The 11,954-nt window shown below is 39.5% G+C and overlaps 1 protein-coding gene across 1 annotated transcript in view; it reads left to right on the top strand.

Moving 5' to 3' along the window:
* LOC122069014 (myb family transcription factor PHL7-like) overlaps nt 1-11,606 on the top strand; it is a 27,221-nt gene extending 15,615 nt beyond the window's left edge. Inside the window, exons 3-7 of the mRNA XM_042632940.1 lie at nt 318-394; nt 494-536; nt 693-750; nt 1,388-1,457; nt 10,760-11,606. Of these exons, the coding sequence (XP_042488874.1) occupies nt 318-394; nt 494-536; nt 693-750; nt 1,388-1,457; nt 10,760-11,278 (767 nt within the window). The 3' untranslated portion in view covers nt 11,279-11,606. The remainder of the gene's footprint in view (nt 1-317; nt 395-493; nt 537-692; nt 751-1,387; nt 1,458-10,759) is intronic.
* The last annotated feature ends 348 nt before the right edge of the window (nt 11,607-11,954 follow it).

Genomic DNA, 11,954 nt, shown 5'->3' with positions numbered 1-11,954 from the left:
AAAAAAAAAAAAGGAAAAAAAAAGAGAGATTAATAGTCAGAGAACCCTGTTTGGTGACTTAAAACTTGCCACATACACTTTATGCGGTCAATACTGGGTGTTACCTTGAAGGGTGTGAATTGGTCATTTTGGAACCCCAGATAAATTGAGTTGCAGAAACCCTTGATGACATGTTTGTGAAACTTGCCGAAGCACTGAGAAAACTCAATTCAGTTCAAGAAGTGCGAAATTTCAACTGAGTAGTCCTCTGAGTTTCTATTTTTAAAACCTTTATGTAAGATAGGCATGATGTCAGTGTTTCTTGTCCACTGTTACAGGGGCTACTCCTAAAGGTGTGCTCAGAGTCATGGGCGTACAAGGTTTGACTATTTACCATGTAAAAAGCCACTTGCAGGCAAGTATTTATGGTAATGAAAACCAACTTTATTTTCTTCCTTGTAATATTTGTTCTTTTATCGGGTTTTTGTTAATTTTGTCACTGTGGTGCATTCAGAAATACCGGCTTGCAAAATACATCCCAGAGTCTTCATCTGATGGTGTGTACATCTGTCTTGCATACATAGACTTATGTCTGTTTTCATTTTTGTACTTGTTTGGGGATGTAAATTACATTTGTTTTCTGGTTTGGAATGTAAATTACAAAGCATGAGATGCTTTCGGAACATAAATTTAGTGATATTTCGCAAATGTAGGTAAGAAGGCTGACAGGGAAGAATCAGGCAACTTGTTTTCTGGCTTGGATGGTTCTTCGTAAGTAGGAATACATTTTCATGCTTTGTGTGATCTGAATGTGAACTGGCAAATAAATCGCAATAGCTAGCTTTTTACATCCACATTGTACCTGTAAAAATTGCCAGTGTAAATTAATCCTCACCTTCCAGCCTGTCCTTGCAAACCCTTTTTGCATACTTCACCTGATTAACAATCAGTTCAGGTTCTGGTTGAGCATTTTCCCCATTTGGATCAAGGGACTGTACCTTAACAACCTCATTAACAATCTATTTCCCCCCCCATCTTGAAAGTTGAAATCCGGTTTTGTGTACACAGTACACCTGAACATGATCCAGCCATGAAATGGTGCAACTATTGGAAGGTTAATAATTGACCTGGACCATTCATAATAATTGACCTGGACCATTCCCATCTGTGCAAAAGGCATATTTGTAACCAACGGCTCCATTAAGGGGATTTCTTAAACAACCAGTGGATAATACTCACCATCCAATCTCCTACATTCTTTTGGATGGTCCTAAAGCTTATGCCAAGCAGTTGAGAGAAAAAGTTCATCATTGGCTACATTTTTTCTGAAAGTTACATCTGCCCTGTTGGCTTATATTATATTTGAGGGCTACTTGATCTGAGGAATGTGTAATCTTTATGTTTGTAGTGGTATGCAAATAACAGAAGCACTCAAGCTGCAGATGGAAGTGCAAAAACGGCTGCATGAGCAATTAGAGGCAAGCCTTTCAACTTATAATTCTTGGAAGCAACTTTCCGAAATAGATAATTGTTGTCATGTTTTTTTATTCAAATAATTTTTATCTTGGAAAACCTGTAAAATTCTTGAAGTCAAAATGCAGAAATCTCTTTAAGTGGAGTATAACATAGTTTCCGGAAAAGGCTAAAATGCTCTTAAGTTAGAAATTTGTAGCATCACACAAAAATTCTATTTTAAGCCGAAGTCTAGGTATCAGACAGAATGTGAGTGAACATTTTGATAAGCTATTTGAACAGCGTAATATTGTGTTTTATATAAGTACTCGGATAAAAGTATAGATTAGGAGACAATATCCTGATAAGAATACATATTCAATACTATGGAAGTAGCATATAGGTGAATGGATAGAAATCAATAGCAGAGTGAGGTCTCTTAGGTTTACTTTCACTTGTTGCGCTTGATGATATTTACTAATAGTAAGTTGTTACATGCTGTCAGTTAACCTTTTTTTTTTTTTTTGTGGGGGTGGGTGGGGGGGGGGTTAGGGTTACAATGGTTTGTCATGTCTTTAAATACCATAAATACATTGATGAGCCATGATGCTATATTTGTCAGCCAACAAATGCAAGAAAATGAAAGAGAATAAATTTAGGTAGCGGTTTTTCTAGTCTTGCAAGAGTGTGTCTCTACATTGGCATAAATATCTGCTACGTGGCAGATAGGATCATATGATAGAGATGGAATTTTGTGGACAGGTAGACCCCAAAAACCCTGCACACATACCAAGTTTCAGCCAAAACAGAGTTGTTCAAGTGGCAAAATAAAGCTTTGAAAATCCAGTGAGAATGATTTTTTTTTCTAGAGAAACAATGATCATCTAATAATGCGAGGGAAAATGCCAATACATGGGTGGCATATTGTTGAATATAAGTCTGAAATTTGACGTAGGGCCAATTTAAGTAATTTTCTAGATACCATATGGTAAAAATTGCCACATCACCCTTCCATGTGGCAACACTTGGTGCCGGTATCGATGTATCTTCTGGACCTGGTCTAGAAAAATGTTTGCCATAAATTTATAACTTTACATGGCCTTTTGGTTGATTAGGAAATAAGTACAGATTTCTCTCGTTTATTTGTTAGAAACAACTGCAAGCTTTCATCAATTGAATAGAGTGTGAGCATAGCATGCAAGCATGTCATTTGCCATTTGCAAAATAAAAAAAGGCTACATTGATCATTTTTCTCCAATCAGCTCTATTCGAAGCCATACTTGTTACTAATTCTAAGCTATGCATGTCTTTCCTCATCACTTTCCAATAGTCTTTTTAGGCCTTGTCCTGGCTTTTTCAGCTCATTCGTTCTGAATCAAATCACTTCTCTGTATTGGAGCACTCCAAGGTCTCTGTTGCAAATGTCCATGCCCCTTAAAACGATGTTCTCACAACTTATCATATATTGGAGCTACTCTTAAATTAGCTCTAATTTGTTTTATATCTAGTTTTACTTTAAATACCCTTACTACAAACTTAATCTTCATTATGATAATGGGGTATATAAGAGCATGTCTCCTTTCCGGTCACTTGAAAGTACACTGGTGAAACAAAACAAGGGGTGGTGGAGTAGGGGAGCTGCAGGGGTCCAGCTGGTCCAACACCCCACACCGCACCACCCCCAAAAAAATAAATAAATAAAGAAAGAAAGAAAGGAAAGGAAAGGAATAGTGTCTGGTTCTTGCATAATTTAGAAAGTGGACTGGACCGACTTGTTGAACCAGGCTTGGTCAAAACTGCCACCAAAATGGTTCATGTTAGTCAGATCCCTATTTTTTTTTTATCAAGACTGAAACTTAAACCATCAGAGCTGGAACTCAACACCTAAATGAGTTGGAAGTTGAGAAGATTAAGATTAGAGACATGGGAGAAAAAGACAAGAGAGAAAGAGAGGAGAAGGTGAGAAGATGAGAGGAAAAAGAGAGAGATGAGGGCATATTGTGAGAGAGCTCTTGGCTCTTCTCACCTATATTAGTTCCAAACTAATATCTTTAGGAATTACATATTCCTCCCTAAGGGAGGTGAAAGAGAAAGAAGGAAATACAAATTAGGACAACTTAACATAAAGACAATTCCTAAAGTACTTCTATTACATACATTCCAACACTCCCCCTCAAGTTGAAGAATAAATGTCATATATTCCCGACTTGCATAAGAGGGAATTGAACTGGTGAGGAATGAGTCATTTGGTGAAGATGTTTTCCAACTGATCACTTGTCTTCACAAAGGGCATGCAAATGTTGCCAGTGTCTATTTTTTCTTTGATGAAGTGTCAGTCCACTTCAATGTGCTTTGTCCTATCATGTTGCATTGGATTATGGGCAATACTTATGGCTGCTTTATTATCACAGTAAAGATGTATAGGTCCATTAGTATCATATCCCAACTTAAGAACTAGACGTCTCAACCAAATGAGTTCTCAAACTCCATGAGCCATTGCCTTGTACTCTGCCTCTGCAGTAGATTTAGCTACAACAGGTTGCTTCTTGCTCCACCATGTAACCGAATTACCACCCAAAAATGTGCAATAACCAGAAGTAGATCGTCTTTCAGAGATGGATCTAGCTCAATTAGCATCAGAATAACCTTTTATCCTTAAGTGATTGTTCTGGGCATATAAGAGTCATTTTCCTGGAGAGGACTTCAAGTATTTGAGGATGCGGTACACAACATCCAAGTGCCCACTCTTAGGAGCATGCATAAACTGGCTTACTACTCCCACTACATAAGTAATATCTGGGCTATTCAAAGATAGATATATCAACTTCCCCACTAGCTTTTGATATTTTCCTGCATCAACAAGAGAGGAGCCACAGTCTTTTCTTAACTTGTGATTTCTGCTCAATAGGAGAACACATCTTCCTTCAACAGGTCTAACACAAATTTCCTTTCGCAATATTGATTCCATTTTTAGACCTTAACACTTTAATCCCCAAGAAATACTTCAAGTGTTTTAGGTCTTTGATCTCAAATTGTTTGGCCAAGTAGGCTTTCAGCATAGCTATCTCATCATTGTTATCTCCAGTCGCCACGATATCAACATAGACAATCAACGTTGTGATGGTACCATTATCTCTTCGGGTAAATACTGTGTGATCTGCTTGACTTTGGGAATACCCATTTTTCAAGATGGCCTACTTGAACATTTCAAACCAAGCTTTTGGTGATTGCTTGAGGCCATATAGAGCCTTCTTTAAGAGACACACCTTACAATCAACTGTTGGAAATTTAAAGCCAAGAAGGGGCTGCATGTACACTTCCTCCTCTAAGTCACCATGGAGGAAGGTATTCTTCACATCTAACTGATATAAGGACCAATTTCTGTTTGCAGCCACAGATAAAAGAACTCTTATAGAGTTATGTTTGGCTACAGGAGCAAAGGTCTCCTGATAATCAATTCCATAGATGATAGACTTGACTATACCCTTTGGCCACCAATCTTGCCTTGTTAGCACCATCCGATCGGTACTTGATTGTATAGATCCACCTACATTCAACTAGAACTCTTCCTTTGGGAAGATCAACTAGTTTCCAAGTGCCGTTCTTCTTGAGGGTCATCATTTCCTCGGACATGGCTTGCTTCCTCTTGGGGTCTGACATAGCCTCAATAACAGTTCTAGGGATGGAAGCAAAAGAAAGAGTAGCAGTAAAGGCAACACCTATAGGAGAGAGAGCATTATAGGAAACAAACTGGGTTGTAGGATTAGTAAATGCTCTCTTACCCTTTCGAACATCAATAGGGAGGTCTAACTCAGAAGGAGAAGAAATGACTTGACTAAAGAGGATGAAACTGAAGATGTGGATCCAAAGAGGACTCTTGGCAGGTCTTCTTTGTCCTTCTTGTGTACATAATATCACGTGCCTTCTCTGTACAAGGTCCACTAGTATCAACAATATCCACAATGTCAATATCATCCACCTCTTTATGTTTCCCAATATCAAAAGAGAAGGGAGTAAGAAATGGAATAGCATCAACAACTTTTTCACTTGCACTCCCATTCACCCCTTGAAGAGGATGCTGATGAGAAACAAAGAAAGGCACATACTCAAGGAAGGTGACATCTTTGGAAAGAAATCGCTTACAAGAGGAAGGGTGATAACACTTGTAGCCTTTGGTAGTAGAAAAATACCCAAGGAAGAGGCATTTGAGAGCCTTGGGATCGAGTTTGCTGTGGGAGGATTTGTACATGCACATAAAAAATACAACCAGACACCCGGGGAGGAAGAGAAAAGTAGAAGACTGAGGAGACAAGAGTGCAATGGGGTTTTGGGACCCAAGGATTTTGGTAGGCATGCGATTGATGAGAATTGCAACAGTAAGGATACTTCAAACCAAAAAGTTGTAGGGATATGCATACCAAATAGAAGGCTTCTACCAACTTCTAACAAATGACGGTTTTTCCTCTCAGCTACCCCATTTTGTTGGGGTGCGTCAACACACGCAAACTGATGGATAATACAATTGTCAGTGAACCTGTAGACCACCATACATGTACTCCCCCCTTTATCAAACTATTTTGATCCTGGTTTCAAACTGGGTGTAGACCATTTTATAAAAGTTTTTGAAGGCATTATAAACCTCACTCTTCTGTTTCATAAGAATGGTCCAAGTGCAACGAGAGAAATCATCAATAAATGAAACAAAGTAACTATGGTCAAATAAGGAGGTAGTAGGACAATGTCCCCAGACATCATCAGTATGCACAATGTGAAAGTGAACAACAGATCTACTACCACGATATGGATAAGATGAACGACACTGTTTAGCAAAAGTACATGGTTCACAATGAAATACATGAGAAGGAGAAAAAGACGTAAATAAATGAGGTAACTATTTCTTCATAACAAAAGAGGGATGTCCCAAATGTTGGCATCTCAGTATCCATAGAACTACTATCACTATGATCACATGCATAAGACTATGGTATAGTAAAAGAAGATAATTACGGCTCAAGGCGGTGGAGTCTGCTCTCCTTACGTCCACTGCTAATAATGTTCTTCATCACCAAATCCTATAAAAGACAGCGGGAAGGGAAAAATGTGATACAACAATTCAAAGATTTAGTCAAAGTACTCATAGCCAAAAGGTTCAAGGTAAGGTTAGGGACATGAAGAACTGATTTAAGTGAAATAGAAGAAGTAATGGGAATATTGCCTTTACCCAAAAAAGAGGAGAGGGTATCATCAACCACCCGAACCTTATCCCTACAAGAACACTAGAGTCAATAACCTATGACTGAGCTGTGGAAGGTGCAGATGTGGTGACATGCATGACGGAAGTTGAGGCATCCTGTGAGGTTGATGGGCTATCAAGCTGAGACATGAACCGGTGGAGCACTGCAATATCATCCCTAGAGAAGGAGCTGGTATCTTTGTCATAGTAGCATGGGATGTAGCCCCACCTCGGCGACCACCACGTGTGCTTGTAGATCCACCATGTCTACTAGGACTACTATGAAGCACACGACACCTCTCTCGAGTGTGCACAGGTTTACCACAATGATCACACTGTTGGGGTCTATCCCTGTCATCCACACGGGATGATCCTTGGCCTTGGCCGCATCCTAGCCATTCTTTGTGAGCGGTGGAAGAAAGAGCAAATCACTCAAGTGGAGGAGCAGAATCTATAGCACCTCTTTTGGTCTCCTCACTCAATAATTAGCTACACACCTCATCAAGGGATGGAAGGGGTGACTGTCCCAAAATCTGTATCCGGATTTGGTCATTATCCGAGTTCAACCTTTCTAATAAGAGTAGAACTCCATCCTTTTCAAGGGATCCGTAGACCTTGGCTTCGTCTTCGGGATTAGACAACTGAAGGTCCCAATAATGATCATACTCCTCCTAGAGTCTTATAACAGTATTGCAGTAGTCAGAGATAGTCCTGTTTCCCTGCTTCATAGAGAGACAGCCTGCTGAAGGAGTTGGTAGACCTTAACAGAGTCACCCTCCCTGTCATAGGTCGTAGAGACACTATCCCAAATATCTGTAGCAGTTTCCTTTTGGATAAATCTTCTTCCAATCTTAGGTTTCATGGAAAAGAGGACCAAGTCATAACTGTGGAATTTGTAGTTTTCCATTTATGATATTCTGGGTTAGAGACAGCGGAAGCCTTCATAGTCCCATTAATATATCCAAGTTTCCCTCGATTCCTCAAGGATAACTTCACAGAGTGACCAATCCAAATAGTTGGTGCTATCCAACTTGACAAGGAAAATTTGAGTGTTGGGATTGTCAAAGACAATCTGGCTGAGATTGGCACTACTCGGCCCACCAGATGTAGTTTCCAAAGGTTCAGTGAGATCAGACATGATCATAGTTGTCATGGCGTCACCAAGGCGGCGATTTGTCGTCCTGGCGGAAAAAGAAGTTCATGGTAGTGCTACGATTTATGTGACTCACAAATGGCAGTCGCCATTGGCTGATAGGCGTCGCTATGGCACCGCCATGGATGCCAGCTCACGTCTGATTCACTAAGCGGTCGATTTTTTATAAAATGCAGGGTGATTTTGATAGGGCTATGTTGATTTTTGATGATTTGATGTTACTTAATGTTGGTTTTATATGTTATAGGATATATATTGTAGGCTTGGAGCATGCTAAATAACTTTAGAAAATAGGGGAAATAAAAAAGTAGCATACTAAATAACTTTTAAAAATAGGAAAAAATAAAAAATGACATATGGGCGGTTTGACTGCCATGGCAACGCCATAATGGGCGATTCATTGCCAAATCGATTAGCCACCCCTCCACCGCCTAGGATCGATTTGACGCCGTGACAACTATGGACATGATGGGTGGATGCTCCTAAACAACCACAGTTGGAGATCCAAAGCTAGGGGCAACACAACACCCAAGTCTTGTCTTCTCAGAACAAAGACAAAAACTCTAGCAAGGTGAAAAACCTTGAAACTTGAGATAAAACCAATCAAATCCACTATTAATTGTGGTACTTCATTCCAATCTCACACATATGCATCATAAGATAGGATACTTCATCAAAAAACAACCCAAGAGTAGAATATTTGTCATTTCAGACCATATGGACCCCTTTGTTTTCTAGGGTTTCAAAAGAGACTCAAAGAATGAAAGGGAGAAGCCTCAATCAACTCTCCAACTCCTTGTACTTCTGATACCAAGTTGGAAGTTGAGAAGATTAAGATTAGAGATGTAGGAGAAAGAGAGAAGCGAGAAAGAGAGCAGAAGGAGAGAAGATGACAGGAGAAGGAGAGATGAGGGAAAATCATGAGAGAGCTCTTGGCTCTTCTCACCTATATTAGTTTCAAACTAATATCCTTAGGGAATTACATATTCCTCCCCAAGGGAGGTGAAAGAGAAAAAATGAAATACAAATTTGGACAACTTAACATACAGTTCCTAAATTTCCCCTATTACATACATTCCAACAAAATGGTGTGATGCCTGGTTTAGTTTTTAAAACCATGGTTCTTGCTAGTTTGCGTTGCATGAATGAAAATTTTGGTCCTTTTATAATGGGTTATCTACAAAATGGTTTAAATCTAAGTAAAATATTAAAGATAAGGCGCCTGTTGTTTTGGCCCTGAACTTTTGAAATGTGAATGTTTAATGGGAAAAATATTCCAGAATGCCTCACTGGGGAGTAGATCAGCATCACCTATGCTTTTTGCCACGTAGATGGGTGTTATGGTTGTTCTGACTGTTTGATGTTCAGGAAATGATGTGGATTGGCCGCATGTGAAATTTCAGACCAAGATTCAATGTATTCTCTCATATGTAGGCATACCCTCCCATGTATCTCCATGCACCTTACTGTTTTTTGAATACCTTGTTTTTTTTTTCATTTGTAAAACTTGGATTGGGCTGAGACAGGTGAGTAGAGGACCTTGGGGTCCACCCATGCACAAAATTTCAGCCCCACTGAATTGTCACGTGGCAGTTACTGGAGAGTTTGCAGTTCTACTTCTGGGTGAGGGTGTGCTATTCTACTTCCGGGTGAGGGCGTATAGAGCGTCTGTCCCATGTTTAATACCCTAATTTATCCGTTCCCAACTTTTTTCTGTTGGTTCTTTTTTTTTAAACCAAATTTGACCTTTCTCATACTATCTAATCAATTTGAACTCGAGTTTTTCTACAATGGGTGAGATACATATCTGTCCCGTGATTAAAAATGCAGAAGGCCCAGGATTGTAGCCTGTCTGAAGACTACTGAGCCAAAATTGTTTGGAGATTTGATTATGCATTGAGGATGCGAAGGTGTGGCTCTGAAGGAGATTGGAAAACCACCTCTAGTTAACTATCCACTATATACAGTTGGGGTCCTTCTGTTCCCAACTTCTGGCATCTAAAGAGCGATGGAGTACGGTTGGTTAGGAGTTAGGATGCATCAGTTAGGCTGATTTCTTGTGTCTAGTAAATATTATAGATTTATAGATTGGCCTATAAAACATTAGGGCCAACCCATGTCATCTGAATAATGATATTTTTGTTAATATTCTCTTACAATCTAAATGAGCTCTTCATAGTTTTCATTAAAGAAAAGCTCTATATTATTTCCAACATGAATCCAAATGGTATGTGCTTTCTAATCCTATGGACCATCTGCAGTCCTCATAAGTGCATATGTGCTTGTATGGTAGGTGCGCTGACCATTCGATGAGTTCCTCCTTCGGGATCTCTTATGTTGAAAACCAGTTGATATGTTGAGTTATCCGACCAAAAAGCATATATGATTAGGTTGAGAAGCCAACTGGTATACGAAGTCATCCAAGGCCCCACATGTAGTTGATGTGGGATTATTCCCTAACATTAACTGCATTGCCATTGTCATCTGAGCCACAATTGTTTTGGATGGTAATAAAGAAAATATGGTGAATTTATGGGTACTGCTAGCTGGGGTTGATTGTTGTGGTCAACTGGTCATTGATCGGTAAGGAGAATGTTAGATAAACCATGTTACAGCTTGAAGAAGGAATGATCATCCCCTTTTTGTTTATATTAACAAATGTCTATTATTTATATTAAACCAGATTAATAAAAGAGATAAATTCCTTGAACAAGAGGGAACATCTATGGAAGAGAAAGAATACAAAGCCATGTCCAATCTGTGACATTCATGCCTGTGTAGATGTTATGTTGGCTCATAGATAGATGGTGCTATGGGTATATGTATTTCTTTATGTTTAGGTGGATTCAAATGCTATACAGCATTTTGATGTCTAATTTTTAGGACTCTGGTCAGCAGTGTACACTTTCATCTTTCTTGAATCAATGCACAATGCACAACAGGTCCAGAGGCAGCTACAGTTACGAATAGAAGCTCAAGGCAAGTACCTGAAGAAGATAATTGAAGAGCAACAACGAATTGGTGGTTTTCTTGGGGAAAAGCCTTGCTCGGTGCTTCCTGCCCTACCCTCTGGCAACAGCTGTCCAAATTCTGACAAGACTGATCCATCAACCCCCGCTCCAACATTTGAGTCCCCTCACCAAGACAAAGCTTCCAAGGAACGAGCAGCAGCAAAGAGTCGCTCTCATGATGATTCTTTCTCATCCCACCATGAACCATCAACACCAGATTCTGGCTGCCATGTTAGTTCACCAGCTATAAGCCCAAAAGGCAAGAAGTCAGCCAAACAACAGCAACTGGGGATTGGTTCATCATGTGCAAAAGAAGAGATTATCCTCACACACCAGATACTAGAATCAAGCTTGAGTTCTGGTTTCCAGCAGCCATGCTCAGTTTCATTGATTGGAGATCATTTAGATCCCTCATCTGGGAAACCAGTTAGCGATGAAGATCAGACTTGAATATGATCCAGTATTCCAGTGTTCTGCTGTTGTCTATATACTGCAGGGCTCATCTTCACCAACCTCCTTCAAAAAAGGAGAAATGTTCTCTCTTTATATATGTGGATGTAATTCTCTTTCTCTGTCATTAGATATTAGGATCAAGGATACTTTTTAGGCTTCTAGACGTTTCTTCTTTCCTTGCCTCCCTGTGCTATAATTTCTTGTTAGACATGAACTCTTACATCAAACAAAATTTCAGAGTGGACCATGTGTATAGAGAATTTCCAATGGGAGTACAGTGTAGCATTGAACTTCCAATCAAATGTTCAGAATTGCATTCACTACACTTGCAGTCCCTTAAATGTGTACTTTCTGCTAACTATATGAATAACAGGAGAAAGTTTTGAAGCAACAAGAGTCCTTCTCCATGGGATGAAATAAGCCAAGGAGGAAGGATGGGAGGTGGAAGAAATCTGGAGTGACGATGCAGAGCTAGAAAAGCTTTTGAATGGAGACAACACTTGTTGGCCATGGAGTACCATTCCCCTATTTTTGGATTTATCATCTATTTTGTTTAAACCCACCTTTTGTCTAAAGGGTAATGACGAACTAATCATCTTGCTACAAAACATAGCCTAGAGGGCTATGAACAGGAAAATCTTGATCAAGACACTCAACCCCATGTTTAACAATT

Source organism: Macadamia integrifolia, unplaced genomic scaffold (assembly GCF_013358625.1).
Source record: "Macadamia integrifolia cultivar HAES 741 unplaced genomic scaffold, SCU_Mint_v3 scaffold520, whole genome shotgun sequence".
NCBI classification, from domain to species: domain Eukaryota; kingdom Viridiplantae; phylum Streptophyta; class Magnoliopsida; order Proteales; family Proteaceae; genus Macadamia; species Macadamia integrifolia.
This window is presented reverse-complemented; position numbering and strand designations above follow the sequence as displayed.